The sequence below is a fragment of the Podarcis melisellensis genome, assembly GCF_964234715.1.
Source record: "Podarcis melisellensis genome assembly, chromosome: 7".
NCBI lineage: Eukaryota > Metazoa > Chordata > Lepidosauria > Squamata > Lacertidae > Podarcis > Podarcis melisellensis.
The window spans coordinates 48402898-48430439 of record NC_138539.1 but is presented as its reverse complement, the minus strand read 5'-3'; the positions used below and the strand labels follow the sequence as shown (position 1 = coordinate 48430439).

Below are 27542 nucleotides of genomic sequence, written 5' to 3'. Positions count from 1 at the left end.
CTCACACAAACTGCTCAAACCTAATTACAGAAGTACCTATTTGTGGCAGCAGTTATAAAGGACACAAGCATGGTTAATTCAGTAATCTCCCTTTAAAGACACATGGAAACTGCATGTAGGGGGGGAAATTAAGTCCCTGCTTTGGTGAATTTTAAAGGACTGGTATCGCATCATTCAGAACTGTTGTGGCATTGGTATACAGTGGTACCTCAGGTTAAGTACTTAATTCATTCCGGAGGTCCGTTCTTAACCTGAAACCGTTCTTAACCTGAAGCACCACTTTAGCTAATGGAGCCTCCTGCTGCCACCGCGCCGCCGGAGCACGATTTCTGCTCTCTTCCTGAAGCAAAGTTCTTAACCTGAAGCACTATTTTTCGGTTAGTGGAGTCTGTAACCTGAAGCGTATGTAACCTGAAGCATATGTAACCCAAGGTACCACTGTATTTGATACTTAAGTACCAAGTGTTGTCTGATGGGGAACTATTTATGGAATACAGTGGTCCCTTGGGTTACAGACGCTTCAGGTTACAGACTCTGCTAACCCAGAAATAGTACCTCGGGTTAAGAACTTTGCTTCAGGATGACAACAGAAATCGTACGGTGGCAGCGCGGCAGCAGCGGAAGGTCCCATTAGCTAAAGTGGTACCTCAGGTTAAGAACAGTTTCAGGTTAAGAATGGACCTCCAGAATGAATTAAGTTCTTAACCCGAGATACCACTGTACAGAGTTTCCACCTCCTAATTCCACGTGCAAAATATAACCCACATCAGGCCAAATATGAATACAATAACAAGCAAATATAGGATATTTAAAATTAAATATCCAATAATTTAAACTTTAATTAAAAAAAAAATTAAAAAATTGGGTGCTCTTATATTTCTGTGCTGCACACAAATACTTGCTTCTTTGGCAATATCATTGTTTTCATTTTTTTCTCCTGAGAATTCCTTGCTATTAGTACCATTTAATCCTTCTTTATAAAACGATTCATTTTAATTTTCAAACATATTTTGATCATAGTCTACAGCTCTATGACTAATTCTGTTTGCCCAGGAGGCCTTTGGAAGCTTGCGAAGATGCAAAACCAGCCTGCGTCAAAATGACTCAAAACCATGTGGAATTGGGGGTTACGTATTTTAGTGGACGCATAAAGTTCTTGGCCTTTTAAACAACCTGATAAAGGTTCTGGGTATGCATGACTCTTCCCCCATGGAGAGAAATAAATTATCTACCATACAATTTATTTGAATGCAATATCTCTGGTGTCATGTTCTACCCTTTCCAAGGATGAAAAAACAGAGCAATATATGAAGACACCTAAACATATTCCAAGACAATTATGCCCACTCATATCACAAAGAACTCATAACCCACCTACGCTTAGCAACCAGAAACATCATAACCAGACACTGAAGAGACCTGTCAAGAGTAAGCATGGACCAATGGTACCAAATAGTATGGGAAACAGCCCTACTAGAAAAATTAACCAATAAACTGAAACTGACACGGGGACAAATAGAAGACGATACCTTCACCCTGGTATAGTTCCCCTTCATCACATACACAGCCCAGCAAGAAAAAGACAAGAACCCTCCAACAGCATATGAATCAATATGGCTAACCTGATTCACCCACCCACCCCACTCACATACGAAAACAAAGTTCAACACAGCCAATCACAAACAAGCATCCGCACCCTAGGCCAACCACAATTTCTCTCACCCCCAAAGGAACACAAGCGCATAGCAAAGAGAACCTGCACAATCGATGCTGACACAAAAACCCACACATACATTAAGCAAAATAGAAATATCACTTCCAGACCCCACCCCCACCCACCATGGCCCCCTCCACCTCTTTCCCCCTTTTTTTCTTCCTACCTAATGTAACCCTAATGTCTCAACAAATGAAACTGACCTATGGAAAATGTAACTTGAAAAAAGGGACATTGAGCATACCTTTGTAAACCAAGAAAACTTTAATAAAATAATATATATAGAGAGAGAGAGAGAGAGAGAGAGACTCTGTTATTGAAAATCATGGTACCACCTGCATTAGATGTTACTTACTCCTCAGAGTAAGAAAGTAGGAGAACAGCAAAACAAGAGAGCTTGGGATTTGTCATTTCTGGTAATAAATGTCTAACAAGTCAATTTATACACCCCTAAGGCACCATATTAGATTATGGCCTTTGTAATCACCGTTGTTTAGTTTAAAGGTAAATATCCATTTAGTATGAAATTAATGGGATTTTTTATTTGCATTGAGTGCATTATCTTTCCTCCATAGTTCCCCAACACTTCATTCAAGTTCACTACCACTACGCAGGAAGGTGTTAGCCCTTGATAAATAATTTTGCTAATATACCAATTAATTGTGCCAACACTTCTGAGCTAAAATCAAATATGTAATTCAATTTGCTAAATATGTAAACTGCAGGCAAGCTATTATATTCACTCATTAATGCCTTTCCTGTCACACAGCACTAGCAGATGGGTTTCTTACTAAAATACAAATACATAATTTGGCCTTGAAAATGTGCAGCTTTCCATTTGGATGTTGTAGCAGAAAACGTCCTGACCACACTGACTTCCCAATTTCAGTAATCTGTCAAAAACCAAAGACTTGTTGTTATGTAATTTTAATTTCAGCTATAAATATGGAGCCAATTTTGTTATTACTTCATTTACTTAGCTGAACTGTTTTGGAACAGTTTAAAAATATCCGAGCCAATACAAATTGCACATAATAAAATGTATATATTTCTGTATTTTTAGAAAATATGCCATATTTTTAGGTACTAATTTTCCTATACCAATGCAGGTATGGGAATGTCATGGTTGCTTAGTGTGAGGAGTAAGCCCCACTGAATACACCAGCCTTCTCTAGCCTGATGCCCTCCAGCTGTTTAGAGCTACATGTCTGCTTACCTTACTTGTGGAGGTGGAGGTGTTGCGGGCCGGCCACCACTTCCCCCTACGCAATACAATGTGGCAGTGCTCTTAATGGAGGTTTCCTGACCGTGGTGGGGTTGGGGAGCCAAAATGGTCTTCCTCACCAGCTGGGAGTCTTGCCAGCCAAATTGGCCAATGGCTAGCAGGCCAAGAGACAGGCTTTCTCCAGAGGGCAGGCTCAACTGAGCCAGCAGGCTTCACTTGGGTCTGCTCCTGACTATTTAAAGAGATCCACACACAGTTCCTTGTTGGATCCCACGCCCACCCTTCCCTTGTTTTAGTCTACTGTTGTTTATCTACTTTACCTTGCTATGGACATTGTTGGTTGCCGTATTCAAGGTTGGGTGGGGATTTTCCTTGAAACAAATTGGCTCAGTCTGAAGGTTATGACTATCTCATAGCCATTGTCACAACTTTGGTGGTTTGACATTGGGGTGGCCTTAGTCTTGGTTGGAGGAAAGGTTGTAGGCCTTGGCCTGCCCCTCCAAGAAAAGCGGGTATCCTGGTAAAGAGATCTGGTTCTGCCTAGATGCTCAGGCAGGGGCAAGGGCGACAGCACCTCTTAAGATGGCGATCCCGTGGGGACAATCCTATTTGATGTAAGTCATAGGTCCTCTCTGCCTCAGGGCTGAGCCCTTTGGTAATACTGCCAGCACATGGGCTGGTAGTTATACCCAATACCTATGTCAAACCTCTTACATCTGTAATCTATAAAGTTGTGGCCTTATTTCACCCAGAAGTATTTTGTCTTGTTTGGTTCTTAATTATAAATTTGGGGTGTTGGAGGGCTGTAGAGCCTGGGCACACAAGTACCATTCCCGACCACTGGCAATGCTGGCTGAGGCTGATGGAAACTGTAGTTCAAAACATCTGGAAGTCACATCCAGAATGCAGGAATACATTGACTAACTAAGGCAGTGATGGCCAAACTTGACCCTCTAGCTGTTTTGGGACTACAATTCCCATCATTCCTGGTTCTGTTAGCTAGGCATGATGGGAGTTGTAGTCCCAAAACAGCTGGAGGGCCAAGTTTGGCCATCACTGAACTAAGGGAAATACTACCAACTTGCAAGACTAAGCGAACACAGTATAATATTAGCAGAAGGCACAGGGAACACTCACACTATGACCACTTGAAAGTGAATTGATGAGTAACCTACATACCAGTGATGGAACCAGAGGCGGGTTTAGGGCAGCGCAACCAGTTCCGGTACACTGGGCGCTGAGCCCAGGAGGTGCCACAGGGTATCACAACTATGAGGTAGTGAATTGAGCAGAATGTAATGTGGGTGGGGTGTGGGTGCCAAATGTTGGCCTCACACCACTGAAATCTGAAGGACTAAGGTCCATCCCTGATGGAACAACTGAGATTTGAAAGCTTACCTGCTTGGTGATATCATATACTATAACAGCTGCTGCTGACCCACGGTAATACATTGGTGCCAATGAATGGAACTATTAAAAAATGAACACAGAAACAGAAGAAAAAAATAGTTAAAGTTCTTGCATTTTTGTAAGTCAACGAAAGACACTATGATTGCTCTAGCTTTTTTAATCAGTATGCCTTGTGACTCACTGTTGCATTAATGTGTTGTTATTAAAATCACATTAAAATACAGTGTTTTAAATCTACTAAGCTAGAATAATGAATGCACATACTCTGGTACAGACCAACTAAAGTTAAAAAACTACAGGAACTTTCTGTACCAGGTCAACTCCAGTTTGCTCAAGTGGCAAGAAACAGTAAGCCAGTGACTTGTTCCAGAAGCTAGGGAAGAGCATTCATGTCTGGATCCTGACAAGAACCAGCATAAATCAGTCAAATGAGTGGCCAGGTGGCTCACCATCTTCTCCAGTCCATGACTGCTATCTATCAATCTGCAGCAGAGCCTGCTCCTGGTATCTTCATGACTATGAGACTGGGATGGGAAGGGTGAAGTGTATTGACTCTCTGGCTTACAGAGTGAGCTGTTTTATATTGAAGGACTTGTTTTACATCCTGTCTGTGTGGCCTTCTCTTCATAAAACATTTTGTCCCCTCCAGATTGTCTTCCTTCCTCTCCCATTAGCAGATACCTAGAACAACAGCACTAGAAGGGGCAACTGGATTCTTGCCCTGAAGCTCTAGCAGACACAGAATTAATTTTCAAGCTGTTTGGAGCAAGCTAAAGAATTCCATTCCAACATCATGGGCTCAGGTAGGCAACGAACTGGAACAGGGCAGGAAGAATATTTGGAGCTTTGTTTTTTTATTCCTTTTCTTACTATGATGTCTGAGCAAACATTAAAGTTAAGTCTTCCAACTTTGGGTGATTAGTTTCAAGTTTGCAAAAGAAATGTAGCTAATTTTCTGGAATGCTAGGCATCTGAGATTTAATCCAGCGGGAATGCATATGATTTCATGTGACTTCTCATTAGAAACTCTCCTTTGAAAGAAAAAAAATAATGCTGTATTTCCTCACAATGGCTGTTTTATTAACACAGTAATATCTGGCACCCTGTGGATAATGAAAAACATGTATTAAGGCATGTGCTTTTCAAAAGCATGGCTGTTTTCACAGCATGCCTTTGAAGAATTATACACCCTATGAAAAAAGAATTCAGATTTTTGCTCTGTTGGCTTTACAATTATAAAAGAATATGGAAGATTGAATAAAAACGTTCCTCTTCTTTTTTAAATCCATGAAAACTGTGTATTACTTTTCTCCGAAACCCTTAGTCCAGTAGCATATAGGTACTAGAAATCCATAATACTTCCCTGTGCCCAGGACAAGTCTTATTACAGGCCTATTATAAACTCTGAGGATACACTAGTTGAAACCAAGTCAAGAATTCTGTTTTTCTCAAACAAGAATAGAATAGCATTGGCTTCACTCAGGTATATTCCAAAGCAGCCAAAAATATTAATTCTTCAGTTGCGCAACAATGATGATGCAGCAGGTATTATCAAGTACAGGCCACTGAAATGGCCCATGACATCCAAATAATATCAGTCTCCCAGTTGACAAAGGTCAGCTGCTAGCCTTTCACAAGGTCTACTAGGCAGTGATTAAAGTTCCTTCTGTTGTGCTGATCTATTTCTTCTGCAGTAGTTACAGGGTAAGATTTGCTCAAACCATCTGGTTAGAGTAGGTCTGGAATAAGTCTTCCAATTCACCCATTTGTTCATGGTCAGCAAAGTTCTTTCTAGTCATCTCCGAAGCAATTGAATGCTGATCCTATATAGTATAAGGTTTCTCAAAGTTCTTGATCTCCATGATTAGCCATTTGGAATTAAATAAGGCATTTCTGGATGCCAGTGGTGAAGTGTGCATAGGATCTCTTTTTACTAGACCAGTCTTGAAACTTTCCTTCAGTTTCTCCCATGTAACCATTCTGGCTACTACTCCATGACTGAGGCGATAATCCAGGTGTAACGTAGCAAGGCATTCACCAGGGTGATTAACCTGTGGCTTTCCAGCTGTTGTTGGACTACAATGTCCATTATATTGGCAATATTGGCTGGGTCTAATAGAAGCTGAGCATTTGAGGTGAAACAGGTTAGCCAATCCTGAAAAGCACAGTGAACACAAACTGCTCCTCTTTGTAGCTTGTTTGTGTGGTACAACATTCAATGGAGTGGAGGAGAGCCTCTGGTCTATGTGAAATGGTTTCTGCCTTATGCAGGTTTAGATAGGGGACTGTTATTGAATCCTTTACAGGTCTCCTCTGAAAGAAGTGTGACATCGGCTCCTCAAGCTACATTAAAATTAATGTTGTCTCACAAATAGTTAAGTTTATTCTCCAGGGAAGATCATCGTCTTTACAAAATGGGCAGCCTAAGAAAAAATGGTCTGCTTCTTGTTTCATCTGGGTATAAAATATGATAGCAAAAATGTACACTTCTTGCACTGTGCTCCTATAGCTGGATGAAATCCTCTAATGTTGTAAACTTTTCCACAGTCTGTAGTCTGAACTGGTAGGGCTTTTTGCCGCAGAATGCTTTTCAAATGTCTGGACTGCTTGTTTCTTTTGTACACTTTTGGAAAGCATTTTTTAAAATGGCTGCAGCTGCTGCTGGCATAGTAAAGGTTGCTTCCTCCAAGTCACCCCAAATTTTCTTTGTTCCCTATTATGCATTTTGATCAACTTTGATTGTTTTGCCATCCCTTTTTATTTGAGAAGTAAAAAACCAGAGATTACTTGTCCAAATCTCTTACCATTCCATAAGCCTTACATCCCTATAGCTGCTCATGTGAAAAGCAGCTAGCTTTGATTGTTTTATAGTGTTGTTTTTATTAAATTATAATTTTACATGTTGTAAGCTGACTGGTGCTTTTACAGCGGAATAGCAGAATATAAATGTCTGGATAAATATAAAAAGAAATTAAACAAACAATTAGCCAAGGAGACAGGATCAGTAGCTAAAGCCAAGCATAAAAACAAGATCTGCCACATACAACAAAATAAAACAGTATTTAGCAACTGACAAAAAGATAGCAAGGGAAGAGACCAACCATACTTCATATACTTAGAATCCAGTTGTCTCTATCACACAACTATTCAAACAGGCATGGAAGGCTGGCTTGGCTTGAATGCCAACTTTCCCTTCATCTTATTGTGCCCTCCCACAAAGCAGAGAGTATCAGGTAAATGAAGGATGTAGCAATGTCTTCAATGCTGAAAGAAGGAGCTGTGCCTACTTTTGTTATTGCAGTTAACTCTCATACTACTCAACTGATATGCTTTTAGTTTATTATTGGTTTTGATTTTTTGAATGTTTTCAATGTTTATTCTACTGATATTATTGTTTTATCCCTTTTGTAAACAGCTTTGGGGGTTTTTTACAATCAAGTACAGTGGTGCCTTGCAAGACGAAATTAATTCGTTCCGCGAGTTGCTTCATCTTGCGATTTTTTTGTCTTGCGGAGCGCGGATTCCCTGGGTATTAACGGCTTTAAGAAAAAGGAAGCAAACCCGCAAGACGTTTTCGTCTTGCGAAGCAAGCCCATAGGGAAAATCGTCTTGCGAAGCAACTCAAGAAACGAAAAACCCTTTCGTCTTGCGCGTTTTTCGTCTAGCGAGGCATTCGTCTTGCGAGGTACCACTGTATTATATATGAAATAAACAAACTTGCTCCATAAATAGTCCTGGGGTACCTTAAACACTAGTGAGTCGTGTAGGTTGAGTTTTCTTAGGTAAGAACCTGCAAAGATGCATAAAATGGATAGAAAAGATGTTGGATTTATGTGGGCCCCAGGGAAGTAAGAGAATCTGTTTTACAAAGTGTGATTAAAAAGAAATGGATCCTGAAAGCAGTAATGAATTAATATACCAAAATGAACAAGCTTCAGTTGTTAGGAACCAACAAGCCCATAGCTGTAGATGGGCGCAGGCACAGCGACCATTTCATACACTTCCATCAACCTACATATTGCACAAAGCAGAACTTGCCTATGCAGCAGGGATGTTCATTGGTTGTCTATGATTTTTTTCTCACAAAGACTCTACTACTGGATTTGTGCATCAGAGGGAAGAACAAATCAATACAGGTTTTACCACAGCTTTCAAGAGGATGATTGCTCTTAAAGGAACAGTGAATTATTTAAAAGCACTTTACTTTCCATTACTTACCAGTCACATTTCAAGAACAGACCTCTATGAATAAGCCTTGAAAGTATTTCTGTCAATGTTTGAAACTCCCATTGTTCCAGGTGAATTTTGCAACAGGGAATTTCATTAGTGCGAGCAGTTTCTGAGCTCTGGGTGCAGTACTGTGCCTAAGATTTCAGATTAAAACTGCAGAGTGGAAGGAAAGGTGGACCTTTTGCTGCCTCCCCACTTCCAGCTACTCCCTGGAGAAGAGACCCTCTTAAGAATTAACAAAGGTCTATGGATGTAATCATGTAGATTCAGTGTTTATCAAGCTTCAAAGAAAAACAAGAGACATGTAGTAGGAAAAGTGCACAAAGATTTATTACAAGATAGAAAGAGACAAAATTACAAGTAAACAAAGGGTTACAATAGTGCTCGGGTTTGTGTGGATGAACTTCAAAATATGAACTACAATTATTCTACTCTAAAGAGACATCAAAGAATTACTTGTGCAACTTTTTGTCTAGAGACCCCTCCTGTGGGCAATACTAGAATTTTTTTTATAAGGCATGGACTATGTAGATCCAAAAAGCCATGAGCAAAAGGAAAATAGCTGCAAGCAGTATTTCACAAACCACCTTTTAGCAATTTTTACGCTTTTACTTGTGCAAATTGAAGAACATATTTGGAATCTGCAGCACAATTCCACACGTCTACTCAGAAGTAAATCCACAGAGATTCAGTGGGAGTTGCACCTAGGATTGAAGACTTAGTTCCATTTTATCTCACAAGGCACTAGCAGGAGATGTAAAGCACTCCTAATGTCAGCAATAAACACCTTCCATGTACAGAAAGGCACCTTGAATCCACATCTCTATGTTGGGAAAGCTAGAGGTTAGCAACGTAGCAGCAGCATGGAGAAGAATTGGTGTGTGCATTTAAAGTCTGTTTTCAAAAAACTAAAAATGTCAAGCACATTATCATGAAAGAAAAGCTGCTTGGTTCATAAGAGACGTGCGGGGGGAGGGTAGGAAATAGCTAACATTCCCAGCTGGTGAAAACTGTGTGGAAAATATTAATCCACACTAAAAAAACACATATTAAATACATTCTTTCTATACAACAGTAACAGATAGGAACTTTAGTTCTAGAGAAACTTAGGAACTACAACTTTGTAGTCCTAGAAGTTCCATTGAATTCAGTGGGAGTTACTTCTGAGTAAAGAAGCAAATGGTTAGACTTATGAAACACTAACTTGGAAATAGGTTTTGTTAAAATAAGTAAGAGAGAGAGAGAGAGAGAGAGAGAGAGAGAGAGAGAGAGAGAGAGAAGGAATACTTGACAATATACACCAGTCTCTTCAATACCATTTGATTTATCCATTCGACTTCCTTCGCATCTCCAAACGAAAAAAGTTTATCAAACATAAAGACTAAAGTAAAGACTAAAGTAATTTTAGCGTGATCCTCAATGTATTTACTGATTTAGTTCAACTGAGTAGCTTAATCACAATACAGTGGTGCCTCGCAAGACGAAATTAATCCGTTCCGTGAGGCTCTTCGTATAGCGGTTTTTTCGTCTTGCGAAGCAAGCCCATTGACAGCTTAGCGGATTAGCGCTACAGCTGTCAAGCGGCTTCCAGCGATCAGCTGTTAAGCGGCTTATCAGCGGAACAGCTGATAAGCGGCTTAGCGGCTTAAGAAAAGGGCGGAAAAAGCGGAAAAAACCCGCGGGGGGATGCAAGATTTTTTTCGTCTTGCGAAGCAACCCCATCGGGGAATTCGTTTTGCGAAGCGCCTCCAAAACGGAAAACCCTTTCGTCTAGCGGGTTTTTCGTCTTGCGAGGCGTTCGTCTTGCGGGGCACCACTGTAATAGTAATATATTGGCCTAAGTAAGTTCTGTATTTACCTGTTGCTCCCGACAGGAACATTTAGTTATCAGTATCAAGGAGTACCATAATACAATTTTTAGGTGAAGCCCTACATCAGGAGTAGCCAACATGTTGCCATCCAGATGTTGTGAACTGCAACAGATTATGTGGTCAGCACCACCTTGGCTACCCCTGCTATACAGCAAAATATACAAAAACTGAATGGTGTTCAGCTCTTATAAAAATCATTTTTCATTCTTTATCTGTGATTTAATTTGGGGAATGACAAAAACACCCCTGAAGAAATCTGTGAAGAAAAGAAAGGAAGACAAATCTCTATAGAGCGCTGGTGGACCCAATCTATACCAACCAGACAGGGTCAGTCTGAGAAGAGAAGACTGGCTCCTCCCCCTGGAAAGGAGGGAAAAGACAGGATCCTGCCTATCACCACCAGTAGGAGGTGTCATCCCTATCAAAGGAATGTCCTCCATCAGAATCCAGTGAATATCAGGTCTCATTTTTTAAAAAAGAAAATGAGCTAAGCAGACCCTAACCCTTATGGTGCAGTGATATTTACAATTGTAAGTCACCACATTTTATGGAGTAAGCAATAAAACTATAAATAATGATGATAATATGAGATCAACGCTTGATGAAGTCAGAGGATGGGGCTAAAGAGTGTTTTCCAGTAGCAGCAGCACTCAAGCGGCCGCCATTTTAAGCAGCCCCTCTCCGGAGCCCTTTCGCGCGCTGCTCATCGTCCCTCCGCTGCCACCACCGCTAGCCCCTGCTGCTCGCAAGACACAGGTAAGTAGCCACCGGGGCTTGTGGTGCTCTTACATCATTTTTCCCCCCCAAAATATAGTCTGGCCCCCCACAAGGTCTAAGGGACAGTGGACCAACCACCTGCTGAAAAAGTTTGCTGACCTCTGGTCTATACACATGGAAATGTATCTTACATGCATGTTCAAGAAATAATCACTTCAGTAATCTTTACGGGAGACAACCACATGCCACAGAATATTGCAAGGGACATCATTACTTTAGAAATGCAGTAATGTCCTCTTATGGGAATGAGCAAGAACCAACACAATTTACTGTGATTAAAGTCTTATTAACACAAAATGGCAGAGTGAAACAGCTTTGCAACTATAAGTGTTAGTACACAAATAAAAATAACAAGACAGTCAGGTGTAACAGCATAGAAAAACATATATTGTTTGGACCATAAACCTAAACTATTAGGCAAGCTGATTGCCTTTTATGGATTGAAGGTAGGAAAACCAGGAAAAATGCAGTGGAGGCCTAAACACACCAGGAGGAAAAGCTATTTACAGAAAGAGAGATTTGGGGAAATGAGGATAATGGAAGTAGGAAGTAATAGTGAGACGCTAATAATTTTTAGACCTGAGTAAAGATAAGCTGTCTCCTGAGTTTCACCATGACTTGCAGGGGTACAGTAGCCCCTGGGTCCAGGACATCTGGCAAAAACTAAGCACAAATTCTTGGATGGCTAGTCTACCCAGATGTCATTGACAGCGACTGTGTGAGTTGGCAGTCAACAACCAGAAAAATAATTCAGGTGGCTGAAGGTAGGCTAACCATTGTAGGCTTGAGCTAAGTCAATTCACCACCCTGGGATCTTCATAACCCTCCCAGTACAGTTATTTAAAAAGAAAAAGCTTTATTTTCAGATAATACTGCCTTGTGCTTCTCATAAGGGTTCTGACATTGGATAGGAAAAGCAACAAGCACGAATGGGTAAATGGCCTGTGAAACTGCTGCTTTTTTGGTCTCTTGTTCGTTGCAGTTATTGTGGCCTGGCCCTTACAGGTCTTTCTTGTTAACAACTGGAAGTTGCAAGGAGGTTACCTGCACTTCTGGTCAGGCAATCACATTTTTAAAAAATGATTGACCCTGCTTCCATAGCACCTTAACTCTTTTGTGTGCTCTCCACACCTCACTGACATTGTAATTCTCAATTATATCTACTTCCCAATATTTTAGTGAAAATAAAGAGGCACAGCATGTAAATGCCTTCAGTTAAAAGATACTGGAATCATACTCACCCGTTCTTGCCCTGCTGTATCCCAGATCAGAAATTTATGAAGTTCATTCCCACAAGGCACAGTTTTAGTCATGAAAGAAGCACTAAAAGGTTGTAAGAAAAAGCAGTACAATACTTAGATATAAGCTTCTTATATTATCAACAAATCATTTCTTAATACCAGGCCACTGTTAATACCTGGACAGGTATGTACATATACTACAGATGAAAAACACTGCTGCTAGATAATAAAAGTACCAGTGATGTTCAATCAAAGATTTACAGAAGTTGCTATATGAATGTTGCTATTTTGAACTATATCCATGTAGCATTTTCTCTGAATAAATGAAATTATTAACATATGACCTTCCAGTTCAATGAGAAAAAATTGAATTGTTCCAGTAAAAGTTGGCGAATTATTTACAGTTAAGTATCTTGTATCTCTTTGAATTATGGTGCTGGACTGCAAGAAGATCAAACCTATCCATTCTTAAGGTAGGCTAACCTTTGTAGGCCACCCTTGAGCTAAGTCAATTCACTACCCTGGGTTCCTCATAATTGATCCAGTGAGCCCTGAGTGCTCACCGAAAGAACAGACCCTGAAGCTGAGGTTTTAATACTTTGGCCACCTCATGAGAAAAGAAGACTCCCGGGAAAAGACCCTGATGTTGGGAAAGATTGAGGGCACAAGGAGAACGACAGAGGACGAGATGGTTGGACAGTGTTCTCGAAGCTACTAACGTGAGTTTGACCGAAGTGCGGGGAACAGTGGAAGACAGGAGTGCCTGGCGTGCTCTGGTCCATGGGATCACGAAGAGTCGGACATGACTAAACAACAACAACATCTCTTATGCTGCTGCTCATCTGAGTAGTGCAAGGGGTACTACTATACCAATGTGATTTTTTTCTGCCAGCATAGCACTATGCTATGTTGGCACAGAGGGACTTGGGCAATGATAGAATAATTCCTGGCAGGCACAACACAAGGATAAAATCGTTCTTTAAGCCTCCAAAGTTTTCTTTTTAGCACAAGTTGACAGATTTGTCTCTAGACATAAACATGCATGCATTAAATTCAAATCATATATTGCATAGTTGGTAAGCTTTGAAGTTTTGGAAAAATTAATGAAGATGAATTACATGCCATGCACTTACACTGTGCTATCCTGTCTTGTTAAAAGCCAAGGCGATGTGATGAATTATAAAATCTTTGGAAGCAGATACACGCCTAGGAACTGTCAGCAAGTAAATTTTAAATATCATAATTTGGGTTCCGATTTTCCTCGTGTAGATGCTATTAAAACCAAAGCTTAATATACAAACCTAAATAAAAGAGCTATTTAATACCATGTTGGGAGAGAGGTCAAAAATATCAATCACTTATATGGGCCTTAAGCACTAATTTTTTCAAAAAAGTTTTTGGGGGGTTTTTACATCTACTCAAATGGCTCAGAGCCATAGGCTTTCCACAAATCAGTTATATTCCAAGAGCTCTTATTATTTTATTTAATAAAATAGTTGCTGGGCCAAAGCCTGCCTGAAAACCATAGCTATATAAAAGAAAGCCAATGTGTCACAGTTGTTAAGAGTGCCAGACCAGGGTTCAAATCCCCACTCAGCCAGGAAGCTCACAGAGTGCCCTCTGGCCAGTTACTCACTTTCAGCCTAATCTACTGTATCTCACAGGACTGTTGTGAGGATAAAATGGGGAGGAAGAGTACCATATATCCCTCCTGAGGATACAAGGAAATGCAGTCTTTACGCACACAGATGCACTGGTTATTTCACATGTTCCCAGAACTGTAACTTGACTTATACTAAGTCCTGCCAAAGCATTTACTGACAATGGCTATGTTCCAACACAAATGAACAGTAAATAACAAAATAAAGAGACAAAAATATACATCTATTCAGTAAAGTAATTGTAATAAAATAGAGGTTTGAGAGAAGTTAGAAACAATATATTAATACTGAGATCTAATTGACTGCTAATTAATGTTTATACATCAAAACTCAATATAAAATAACTAAAAACCCCATAATTCCATCCTCTAGAAGCTAGACTAAAAAAAACACCCACCTAGTTGCATAACAAATAATAACTCTTCAAGGTACATAATGGTTAATAGTGTGGAACTGGCATTACCTAAAGAGAAAGTTAATAGGCTTACTCAATTAATAGCTCTCAACATTATACAACACTTCGAAAGAATGAACAAAACGACTATTGTGTTGAGTAGTGAGCTTTCCCATAATCTTGAAATATAAATGGATTATATCAATTCTGTTTATTTACTAAACTGAAACTGTAGTAACATATTATATGTATGTATGTATGTATGTATGTATGTATATATAGTACTTACCCAATAGTGGGGCTAATATTGTGGTCAAAATGATCCTGAACAAATCGACAAACTATACTAGATTTGCCAACTCCAGTATCCTGAAAAATAAGAAAGGAAGAATCAATTCAACATTACATTGAAGATAGATGTGGGTTAAAAAGAACAATTGTCTAGTCTGAGGAATGTTTACTTAACCACCTAATGGTCCATAATAAGTTTTTCCTCAGTACATGCCACTTATACTGCAGTGCAGAAATCAATAAAGACCTGAGGCAGCTGTGATTTAAAACCATTCAGGCAGATTCTGGTCAGTAACTGTCGCAGAATACTGATATTGCTATTACGAAAAATTTAGCCCACGTACTGATTTGATTTGAGATGTTGCAATTCCAGGATTGTGAAGTGTTTTTTTAAGATTAGAAATTATTTGTAGGCAACTTCAGGCAATACCATTGTTATTCCTGATTTGAAGTGAATGTTTGAAAACATAAACTGCATTTCCCCTTCTGTGGTTAAATGGTTTCCTGTTCAGCTTTTAAAATCTAATTTGTTCCAAACAACCCCAAACCACCTCAGGGTGATACACATCTTGGTAAATATCATGGTAGTTTAGCAGCTCACAAATTAAAAGACCCTGGTTTTGCAAATACCTACCATGTATAAGCTGATTTAATGTTCTCATAGTCTATTGTTCATTGATCCTATCGGAATTAATTGTGATAAAGTGTATGGAACTTGCCCTTAACTAATTTGACCCACTGTTTCTGTGATAAGATTTCTGCATCTATGTTCTAATGCATGCTTTTTTTGAGTTGGGGAAGCTTAATGATTCATTTTAACTTCCTTTTCCTCACCCACCTCAAGTAAGATAAAAATATTCAAGGAGGGTGTGAAGCCTGGCGGGGTGTGTGTGTGAAACATGCCTGATAGTTAACTCTTTATGAATTCATCTATGTCTCCTTGTCCTCCTCAGCCTCTGAAGTTCCCTTGAGAATGGTGTGAGCAAGGGGGGGAAACCTACCACTAATCATCATATCAGAAGTCAGGAAACAATATTGCCTAAAGCCAAGTGGCTTCCCGGCTTCTCCCCCTCCCACTGCAGCAGCCGCAGCCCCCACCCCATATGCATATGTCTGACTTGCTTGCTCTTGGTGTTTTTATTTATTCAAAATCCTGGCCCCCGTTTCTTAAAAGATGTCCTGCTTTCAGTATGATTTTCCAGTCCTTTTGTACTTACTGTCTTGCTACAGTAGCACATTGTGAACTGCACAGACTGATTTGTGGGTCTCACTGGACAGCTAGGGCTGGAGAAGGTGACTTTTACTCATTCCCTGCTAATTACATGCTTGAATGGGGACAGCACTCCTCACTTAGGGGGGCGGGGGAAGGAGGACAATACATTTTAAACAAGAACTTACATTACTGGGTGGCCAGATAAATAAAATAAATTTAAAACAGAGAAATTGCTAGAGGAAAAGCACAATTTGGATGTGCTCATTAGAAGTCATAATATAGGTTAATCTTTTCTCTAATAGTCCCCTTATCAAAATAGGTTTGTTTCACTTGCACGTGGCTTGGTTTGTGTAAGCATTTTCTTACTGCAAGGACGTAAAATGTTTAATATCCTAATCCTAAAAAAATTACTAAGAAGTAGGTCTAATAAAAGCACACACATATATATCCAAGTAAGCAACGGGTAGAAAATGTAAGAGTAATTTGAGCTGTAAAGCTGTGGAAAACATAATTTGTGTATGCTTTTTTGACACTGCCACGGTTTCCATGGACATGAATGAACCTTGCTCCCTCAGTGCAGTCTCTCATCTTGCCACAAGAGGAAGACCTAGCCAGCATTTGTTACACCATATGTTCAGATAACACACGTGTTATTAAACAACGCTAATAAGTACCTAAATCCTTTTCATTTAAGAGCAACATCACGTTAATATGCATATAAGTAAGTAGCCTTCAGTAAAGTATTGAACTGCCATAATTTCACACCCTACCTAAGGCTGTAGCATAAAGCTTGTAACCCTACTCTTAAAGTGCTCACACCATCCAACATCTATCTCTATTTCAGTACAAAATAAAACATATAATAATGTGTCCCTTTACACTATATAGTTTAAAGGAGTTCTTAAACTGTGGTCTGTGGACTGATGTTGTCCCATGAAATCCATTCAAGTGATCTGTGGTAAAATTGCAAGGTGTCAAGAATATCTGTACACTCAGCCCTGCACTTTGCATGTTTTTTCTTCTGACAACAATGGAGACTGAGGCTGTGTCGATCAGGGCCAGATTATCAAACAAGCTTAAAAGACCCTAGTATGGGATCTATGATTTTCATAATATGACACTGGTTTTGATAATGATGGAGGTTTATTCAAGAAGTAAAACCAATGCAAGTTTAACATGGTCTGTCCAGATCCCCAGCGGTTTTCAAGTGGCCTGTGGGGGAAATGGTTTGAGAACTGCTGGTCTAAAGGACTATATTCAACCACTGCAACTCTCTGGCTAGCCTGATGGAAAGGAAGCTATAAAAATATATCTATTTATAGTAAAGCAAGCACAAAAGTCAGTTTTATACGACTGCATGGAAAAAAATGGCATTTTCTTACTGTTATGCAATATTATAATTGCTTGTGTGATTTAAAGATTTTGTAAGCATTCTGTTTCTTATTTACATAAAGATTGGCAACATAGACAGACAAAACAGTAGTAAGCAAGCACGGTATTTTAAGTTTCAGGGGTGTTTATTAAATACACTGTCAGATTTCCAATTCCATAACTTCAACCAGATGCTACTAAAGAACAAAGCTTTGTTACAACTTGGCGTATTATCTTATATGTTAAATTTCCATTTGCACAAACTATAACTACTATGATATTATTGTAGTAATTTTTATTGGGGATATCCTTTATTCAGCACTTTGAGATGTAAAATTGCTTCAAGATGCTTTATAGGAAACAATTTATAAATGAAATACTTAAATCATATTTTTGCCTGTTATTTTTATTATTTGTTTAAATGTGGAAAAAATAATTTTCCATACACAAAGTTGGCTTAAGATTTTGATTTTAAATATATCCTATGGAGGATTACCTCCCTTTATTCTATCCCGCTTGCTAGGGTTGCCATGTGTCCTATTTTTCAAGGACACATCCTCTTTTTAAGGGGTAAAATCTGAGACAAATTGCATTTATTTGCTTTGAATAGCCGTCATAAAAGGTAAAGGTACCCCTGCCCGTACGGGCCAGTCGTGTCCGACTTTAGGGTTGTGTGCCCATCTCACTTAAGAGGCCAGGGGCCAGCGCTGTTCGGAGACACTTCCGGGTCACGTGGCCAGCGTGACGAAGCTGCTCTGGCGAGCCAGCACCAGCGCAGCCCACGGAAACGCCATTTACCTTCCTGCTATAAAGTGGTACCTATTTATCTATTTGCACTTTGACATGCTTTCGAACTGCTAGGTGGGCAGGAGCTGGGACCGAAAGACGGGAGCTCACCCCGCCGCGGGGATTCGAACCGCCGACCATGCGATCGGCAAGCCCTAGTCACTGAGGTTTTACCCACAGCGCCACCCGCGTTGATCTGAGACAAATTGCATTTATTTGCTTTGAATAGCTGTCATAGCATCCTCTTTTTTGCTCTTCATAATATGGCAACCCTAACACCTCTACCAACCACACAGAATCTTACCAATCAGCCCTAAAAGAGGTCAGAGAAAGAGATGGCTGTGGGATGTGGCGAACATAGTTAATACCTGTGTGCAGATGGGTAAATGTGGATAAATATGATCAATTATTTGTAAATTTTAGGGAGCAACTTCTGAGGTAGAGGAAAATGCCTGGGAGAAACCATTTCCTGAAATTCAGTACAAGAGGAAGTTTTCCTCCCTTATTGCTGTTTCCCCAGTTGATCAGACAGTGACAGCTTTGCAACTTTTTCCATGTCTTACTAGTGCAGTCATGTTTCTAAAACCACATTTCAAAGATCTGCTCTGCTGCTTGGAGAGTATTTGAACCTGGCTGTCAATGAATACAAGTTGTATAATACTTTTGGGAGTGTTCTGAAGATTCTGGCTACACTTTTTGGAATTTTTTTTTTAATTCAAGGGCTATTCCAAGGTGGTTCATATTGAAAAGAAAACCCAGTCCAGTTCCGTTCAAAACAACTTGGTTTTATTTTCTTGTGCTAAACATTGAATCTTTTTCACGCTTCCCACAGGACTCCACATATGCCTTGAGGGTGATGTGGTCAACCCACAGCCTGTGTAGTCCATAATCAACCAAGTGCAGATAATGAAAACACAAACAGTTGGCAAAATATACATAGTGAAAAGCAAGCCTTGGTTTTTAAACTGTTGCCCATAGATAAAAGTGCAAAACTATAGACTAGTCTTAATGTCTCATCTGGAAAATAAGAACAGCCTATGTCTTTAGGGGCAGCAAGTGTATATCAGGAGTTCCAGAATGATTTCCAGTTCTTTGCTTCCACAACGATGCAAGTGAAAGTGTTTCTAAGTAATCCTCCCCACAACAACGATATTACTTGACTAAAGACACCACCTCTCTCGGGCACCCATGACATTTCCCCCTTCCCCTACATTTGGAGCTGAAGGCAATATATGTACCTCCATAGCTGCATCTGGTTGAAGCTATTCATTAACACACTTCACTGAGCCAGATTCAACTAACTAATTCAACCAGATTCAATGAAACATTTGTGCTAGCAGAAGCCAGAACAAATCCCACTATTGCAACTGGGGCTTCCATCCTCCCCCCTGCTCCCCACTAAATCAGCTCTGGGAGACAGGAGAACCCTAAGAAAAGCACATGGTGAGTGGGGAGGGGGCAGGTTATAGTACTCTGTCGGGCAAGCAGACGTTTGTGCTGGCAGAACTATTCTAACAGTGCAATGTTTAATTCCACCCATTAATTTTATTTTCTATTTTAAAACAATCAACTCTGAAGAGTCTCTCTGCCTCCGATTCTCAGTCCCTCGCTGCAGAAAAGCATGCCTCGCTGGCTGTGGAGAGGAGGAAGAAGAGGAATGGCCACCATTGGCCAATGCAATGCGGATGTGCGACATCACATGCAGATGCTTGCACAGTGTGTGTGACATCACATTCACTACATGCAGGCATGTGTGTGTGTGAGACGTCACATGTCTGTGGGCAGAAACTCACAACCCTGAGGGAAAGATGGCAATCCTGTGACATACAAAGAGTTCAATGGATTTATCTTATGAACCTGAAGACCCTTTGCAATGCATGACAAAAGACCATGAAGTTGCTCCAAAGTCCCAAACTTTATATCAGAAAATACGCTATAATTTTAAAAACTTGCCATTGTAACATGACTAAACACTTTACTACAAATACAACATATTTTTTTATTACAAATTCCTTACCACCCAGAGGTTATCCTGTACGCAGGCATTTTTACAAAGGTGGTACCTACTGAACTGAAAAGAAATCCAAAGGATGTTCATTCCCCCTCTCTTGTAGTGGTTCTTCTTGTTAGTTCTGAGTAACTCACTATTTCGCACTCTTTTGGCTTGGCATATAGCCCTCCCCCACCATCACTTGCCAGTGCAGACTGACTGAACCAACCCATTAAAAAAAATTCCAACCTAAATAAGCCTATTATCAGGAAGTTGTAATATGGGTTACACTTGCATATGACAACATTCTCATGAACTTAGGAGATGAGACAGTACAGGCTGTTTAATACATATTTTAATTATAACCTAGGTGTTATCAAATTCTTTACATTTTCTCTTGCCTGCTTAATCCCACACAGATAAGAGGCAGGAATTGTCTATTATATGCCTATAAAATGTGTTTACATGATATATATTTTAAAGGTTCTACTTGTGTTGCAAATGTTCTTGTAAGAAAGAATTCCCAACGTTTCAAATATATTACACAAGCATAGTTGTATATTTGACTTCTGAAAATGAAAAAAAAAAATCTAACTTTGGTAGTTAGTACAAATTAAAAACTAAGGTCAGCCACGGACTCCCAATGACATCAATAACATCCTGTTCTTTTGCTGAAGAGTTAAAAAAAAAGCCTTGTAACAAATTTCTATCATACCTACAATTTATACCTTTACAAAAACAAAACAAAACCACACATTCTACTTGTGGCTATGTTCTTTTTGCGCAAGTACCCTTCTAAGTGATTTCGGTGAAATGAGGCAACCAGGATGCTCCCACCTTTCAGTGATTTTAGCCAATTAGTGAATTGGGAGCTGTGGTTGACAAGTGAGTTGTGCGGACACCAAGCAAAAGGGATTCCTCTTCCCTTTAGTGTACTTTTCCTGCTTCTTTCTCATTTTCTAGTCCTTGGAATCTCTGCAGTTTGCCTTTCTCCCCCCCCCCCCCAACAACTGTGGTTAGGTACTTTCTGGAAGTTGTTTTTTGCAAATATGATTACACAGTAAGTACAGTGGTACCTTAGGTTACAGATGCTTCAGGTTACAGACGCTTCAGGTTACAGACTCCACTAACCCAGAAATAGTACCTTGGGTTAAGAACTTTGCTTCGGGATGAGAACAGAAAATTGTGTGGCTGCGGTGTGGCAGCAGCAGGAGGCTCCATTAGCTAAAGTGGTGCTTCAGGTTAAGAACAGTTTCAGGTTAAGAACGGACCTCCAAAACGAATTAAGTTCTTAACCTGAGGTACCACTGTATGTTAAAGCATCCCCCCTGCAACGGCCAAGGCAAATTATGAAAACTTTGCAAAGAGTCATGTCTGCTGCTGAAGAAGAGTCAAAGGCTAAACACTCATTAAGAATTCACTGTTACATTATTATGCAGTACAATGGTACACATGCCTACTCAGAAGTTTGTCATTTTGTGCTTCATAGTGGTTACTCGCAGGAAAGTGGGTACAGGGCTACATCCCAGACCTTGGTATACGGTTGGCCTTAGGAGAAAGGACACTTCTTGTGCCTTTAACAGAGCTGTGGAAGGTAGAACTAAAAGTTAAGGTTTTTTCTAATACAGAAATATAATTATGGGGAAAGCTTCACCTGCTCACATAGTTTCTGTCAAATACTTTGTGTGTATGGCCATTAAATTATTTTTAGACCCTCTACTACACCTTCAGAAGAGGACACAAATTTGCATGTTCAGACCCAGAGACCTCCCTCCTAAATAAAGACACATTTGACTCAAATTTTAGTTTTGGTTTTTGGCAGAATTTAGGCCACAACTTTATTGATTACAGAAAAGTGAGTGGTTGCAAAGGCTCTGGTTTGACAAGCTCACTACACCCTTGTAGGTAGCGCTGACCCAGAGCTCTATCATAGGTCAGCCAAGGGTGAACACCTGAGGAAGGTGAAAAGCCTGGGAGCAGACTCTATTCACTCCCCAGATGCTCCATGGGACTCAGGCACGGGGTCAACCCCTTTTCGGGGGCTGGCCAAACCAAGTTGAGTCTCTGGATTCCTTTAACAGAATACCCTTCACATAGGGATGGCGGACCGTTCTCCCATCCCTATCATATGAACCAGTGCCTATGCACAACCTTACAAGTTGTGACGAATTGCTGCGCAGCAGGCGAAGCCCAAATGACAACAGCCAATCAGCCAAATGGGAAAATTCCTGCCGTACCCATCCCAAAGACAGACGACACACAACGGCATAGCAAGGTCAATTGCAAATGGCCCTAAAATTAGGGAGAGGTGGGCAGGTGTTCCGATGCACAAGCCAAAAGAGGAAGCTCTGGGTCATGTGCATGGCTTTATATAGGTCCCTCGATCCGTTTAGACTGCAGCCCAATTTGCCAGATTGAAACCCAGCATCGAGTGACCTACCAATCAGGTGTTGTGGCTATCCAATGGACCCACCCACAGTCTCCAGATCTCACCACAACACGTGCCCTCTTTTAGGAAGGACACGATTTGCATGACACAAAGCATATGCAAATTTTATTCAAATCTGTGTCCTCTTTTGCAAGTGGGTTAGAGGGCCACTAATTAGACTTTATCTCAAATTATATCATCACTTGCATTTGCTCCTCTCCTCATCTAAATCCATATGTACCGTACTCCACCCAAAACAGAATACAGTCAGATTGGATTCCTTCAATTCCCTTTCAAGGTCCATATTTTTTGGTGTACAAAACGAAATAAAAAAATTCCTTCCAGTAGCACCTTAAAGACCAACTAAGTTAGTTCTTGGTATGAGCTTTCGTGTGCATGCACACTTCTTCAGATACAGATAGTGTGTATCTGAAGAAGTGTGCATGCACACGAAAGCTCATACCAAGAACTAACTTAGTTGGTCTTTAAGGTGCTACTGGAAGGATTTTTTTTATTTTGTTTTGACTATGGCAGACCAACACGGCTACCTATCTGTTTTTGGTGGACAGCATATGCATTTCTACATAACACATTTCAGTGCATACAAAAATTACACTTTTTCGGTAACATGCAACTAAATAAACATGTTAATGGAAACAGGTCCTCTAATAGGATTCCTATATTTGAAACAGTGAAAATGCGAGACAGAAGCCTTTTTTGGCCAAAGTTTATGAGCTTTTTTAGTTTTGCCCAAAGCTGTTGAGCATTTGGGGGCAACCCACCCCCAAGAAAAACAATTTTTGTGCTATTTTTATGGGAATTCGGAAAAAATGACACTGTCAATATGGGCTGCCATACATCTGGATTTTCCTGGACATTTTGCCTATTTCCGCTGAGTACTGACTGCAGCATTTCGGATATGTCCAGATATGTCCGGGAAATTCCATGAACACAATCCAAGCCACAGACTTCAGCATGGTAAGTATGGTTGCCCAGATTTTATAAAGCCTTCTATGCATTTTTGATCACATTTTGCAGTGAAAGGGGAAGAAGGTCTGAGCAGTGAAGATATTGTTATTTATACAGCAACACCTATAAAAATATAAATGAAACTTTACTGTTATAAGCACTGACCTGCCTTGTTCTAATAATCTGTATCTGACACAGGCCAGCTTGCTCTACTACAGGAAGGATATTGCACTCTTGGAAAAACTGACCGTCAAGCCTTTATGAAAGGTGATGTAAGTAAATCACGATCAAAGCTGATGCTTTTGTAAGATATTGCATTTAAGTTCACAAAAGCCTCCTCCCAATGACTAGTAGTCTTGGCTGGTGTAACTGAAACTCTTCATGTCCTCTTTTTTTCCTGTGTTTCTCTCTGACATTTGTTTACAAGCTGGAGAGTTGTGCAAGCCTAGTACATGCAGTACATCCACAGAGTCTTATTTAAAAAGCCTCTTGTAAATCTAACTTTAGCATTCACAGATTTCACAAGACAATGAGCTTTTCAAAATACTGACTCTAAAGGTACAATCCCATGCATTCATGCGAGTTAGGCCCTACTGAATTAAGAGAGGCTAACAGCACAATCCTATACAGGTCTACTCTACTGAAAGGTTCAACTGAATTCAACGTTACTTATTCCCAGATAGGTGGATACAGGACTGCAATTTAAGGAAATATTAATAGAACTGGCTACGTGTTTTGCTTGCTCAAGAAAAAAAGCATGCCACATTTTCTAGAATAAAAGTTCAGTAATCATGCTGGAGACAGCTAACCTAAAAAAAATGAAAGGTCATATACCATAAGATAAACCATGCAAAACTTTATATGTTGAGCTATTAAATGTACAGAAGCAAGTACAGATCATAACGGTATGTTACACTTTAACTTCCCTAGGAATACACAGTGGAAGATGCCCACAACAAACTTTTAAAAGTTTTTATTACTAAAACTGAGGTGTATGCAGTTTTGAATAGTTTTGTTTAACATTTATAAAAAGTCTCTATATTGCAGTTTAATTTATGTTACTTATGACAAAAGGAAAGGCAAAGAAGCTGCAAATATAAGTACTTCTCTTTTTCTTTAGATGCTGTAACACAGCTGGTTTGGATAGCAAATGGAAATAAGTTAAGAAATTAGTTCATTAGGTCACATACATCTTTTCCATCATGCCTGTGAAATCAGTGAAATAGGGTAGTACACAGAAAATACTTGTTTAAAAGTTTTAGAAAGAAGGAAAAGAACATGTTGATTGAACTACCGGTAAATAACGTCCTAGTAGAAAAGCACCTCTGCATCATAGCTGCCACCCATTCTGCTGCAGCATGGGTGATTATATCCTGCGTGGGTGACCATTGAACTCAAGGTTTAAAGAAGGAGAAGGATTCTAGGCCAAAACCTAGGCATAATATACAGCACAGCAAAATAAAGACTCCCCCGAGTGAGCTGCACAACCTACTGTGGATCCATAGGACAATCATAGGCCAGCTTTCTGTAAAATAAGTTCAGTGACACTTACTCTCATGTACGTCTGCAAGAGAACAAGCCTTTGTGCTGGTAATGTTTATCTCCAAGAGTTTATCTCCAAGAGTTTTGACCTAAATAATCTATGCAATGGTCTATGTAGCTGGCATTGTTTGGCACCTTTTTATTTATTTACATTTATATCCCACTTTCCTTCCATCATGGAACACAATGTGGCATATGTAAGGTGGCTCCCAGGTGTTCTTTCATCCCATAACTGACCAGACCCAACCCAGGTTAGCTTCAGCAAAGCAATAGTCCTATGTGCCTGCAGATCATATCTCCACACACTGGAGTAGTTTTTTATTTAATCCATTCTAAGTGGCTCTTTACTTTTTTGGCAAATATTGCTGATTTTTAAACTTCCTTCTTCCTTATTTGTTGTACACACAATGCCATTCTCTTAAAACTAAAACTAGGTTTATTTGTTTTGCCCAAATAAAAGGGAGGCAAGTCTATGTAGTTAGTACAAGCCAAACATGGCTGTGCAAAACAGTGTGTCATTCCAACAAAAGGTTTGTCAAGAACACTGAAAGCAAAAAGAGAAACAACTCCCTGGAAACCGGTCAGTGTTTGCCCGCCAAGTTTCAGCTGAGAGGAACTTAGCACAACTGATGCAAACTCTTCTAAAGACACAGTCAGGCACAGAAAGACAAAATTTTAGCTGAGCTGTGTCTGATGTTTAACTGCTTTGCATGCTGGCAGTTTACTGTCCAACTACTGCCAAAATCAGTTGAAGTATGTAGCAATCTCTTTCCTCTCTCCAGCACGAAACGTTACTTGCTAAAGATAAACCACAAAAGACCATGTTTGGATAAAACATATTTAAGAGAGAGAGGAGGGATGGGCAAAATCCTTCTGTAGTTCAGCATATGAGAAGCACCAGTATTTTTTTAAGCCACCTTTCCCCCACCCCAAATGAAACAATGGACTAATTAGTATGGAGATGGTGAATCTGGGCCTGGGCTTGGACCACTGCAGGTGGGGGCTGGGATGAGGAGGAGAGTAAAGCTCTCCAGTTAGAAAACTGGACGTCAGGGGAAAGGATTCTAGGACGATCATTTTCTATCTGCAGATATCTACACACTCAGGCTTGCCATCTCAGTGTGAACTCTATCTCCCAGAAGGTATAAGACTCCATTTCCACCTGGTGGAACAAAGTGAGGTAGAGCAGGAATGGATTAAGTAGGGAAAGATCCCAGGCGCGATGGCGGAGGGTGAGGGGATGTCTGCCTAACATCCCTATCTAGCACAACTGCCAAACTTCCCAGAAAGCAACTCGAGGAAGCGAGAGCCAAACATGCCTTTGCAGAGCAAACGCACATCTGGCCAAGTGGGGGCCGAAGGGAAGACAAAGGAAGCTCTTCTGGAAAGACCACGAAACTTTCCAAGGTGCCTCGGGGCAGGCATCCTTCCCGCTCTCGCTCCTCAGTTTGCGCGTTGTTGTTTTATCCCCACTACACGGCTTGAGAACCCAGCGCCTCCTCCCCGCCATCTCTCCTTCAGCCCCCACCCCAGCCCACTCCGCCTCTTGGTCGCTACTCACTCCAAGCAGACACACTTTCAGCTCTCGTATCGCCATCATCTGCTTGGGGCTTGGCGGCTTCGCATCCTTCGGAGAAGCCAATCTCCCTGGCGCTACCCACTTGCACCGAGCAAGGAAAGCAGCTGCGGCTATTTCTGGGCAGCCCCAGCCCTCAGCCGCCACCGGTCACATGAGCGCAGCCCCGGAGGCTCCAGCTCCTCCTCGCGTCTTTTTGGTGCTTTCCTCACCCAAACCCAACACGTACAAAATATCTGCGCTTCAGCATATTTCAGGAGACGCGGTTTCCATTCTTGGGTCTGCGCTGCCGCTGTTGCTGCTGCTGCATTTCCAGACAGGCAAGTTAAAGAGACAAACTCTTCTGCGGCTCACAATAGCAATCTGGAGTTCCCGCCCATTTTTCTCCTCGCACATTCTTCTGGGGAAATTGTTCGATATTCCAAAGGGAACAGCAAGAGGCAATGCTCCAAAGGGAGGGGAGGAGGAGGAGAACATAATCTTTTGGGGGAAACGTTTCAAGTAAAAAAATAAAAATAAAAGCTTAATTCCAAAAAAGTACAACTAAAAGGGCTTGACACATTCAATAAATGTTCATTTATCAGAATACCACTCAGTCGTGTGTGGGTTAACAAACAAACAAACTTGAAAAGTAAGAATTTGTTTTTAAAAGCTTTGCTCCCCCCCCCAAAAGTGTAACCAGAAATGTCATTGATATATCACTCATGATATAACAGGATTTATTCACAGAAGAAACTGAAAATAATATCTTAGTTAGTCAGGACACTCAAACTGAGCAAGACCTGTCAAGTCCTACTGATTAACTGACATATAATATTATAATCTGCACCATAGCCAGGAATGATAATAATAA

General features: G+C 40.4%; 1 protein-coding gene across 2 annotated transcripts in view; it reads right to left on the bottom strand.

Annotated features, from left to right (window-relative positions):
* Positions 1–27076, bottom strand: part of RAB31 (RAB31, member RAS oncogene family) — a 40806-nt gene extending 13730 nt beyond the window's left edge. Inside the window, exons 1-4 of one of the 2 annotated variants that reach the window (XM_081918133.1) lie at positions 26919–27076; positions 14813–14892; positions 12469–12550; positions 4338–4409 (exon numbers count right to left, since the gene is read on the bottom strand). In XM_081918133.1, the coding sequence (XP_081774259.1) occupies positions 4338–4409; positions 12469–12550; positions 14813–14892; positions 26919–26939 (255 nt within the window). In that variant the 5' untranslated portion in view covers positions 26940–27076. The other variant, XM_081918132.1, reaches the window with a different exon arrangement.
* Between the last annotated feature and the right edge of the window lie 466 nt (positions 27077–27542).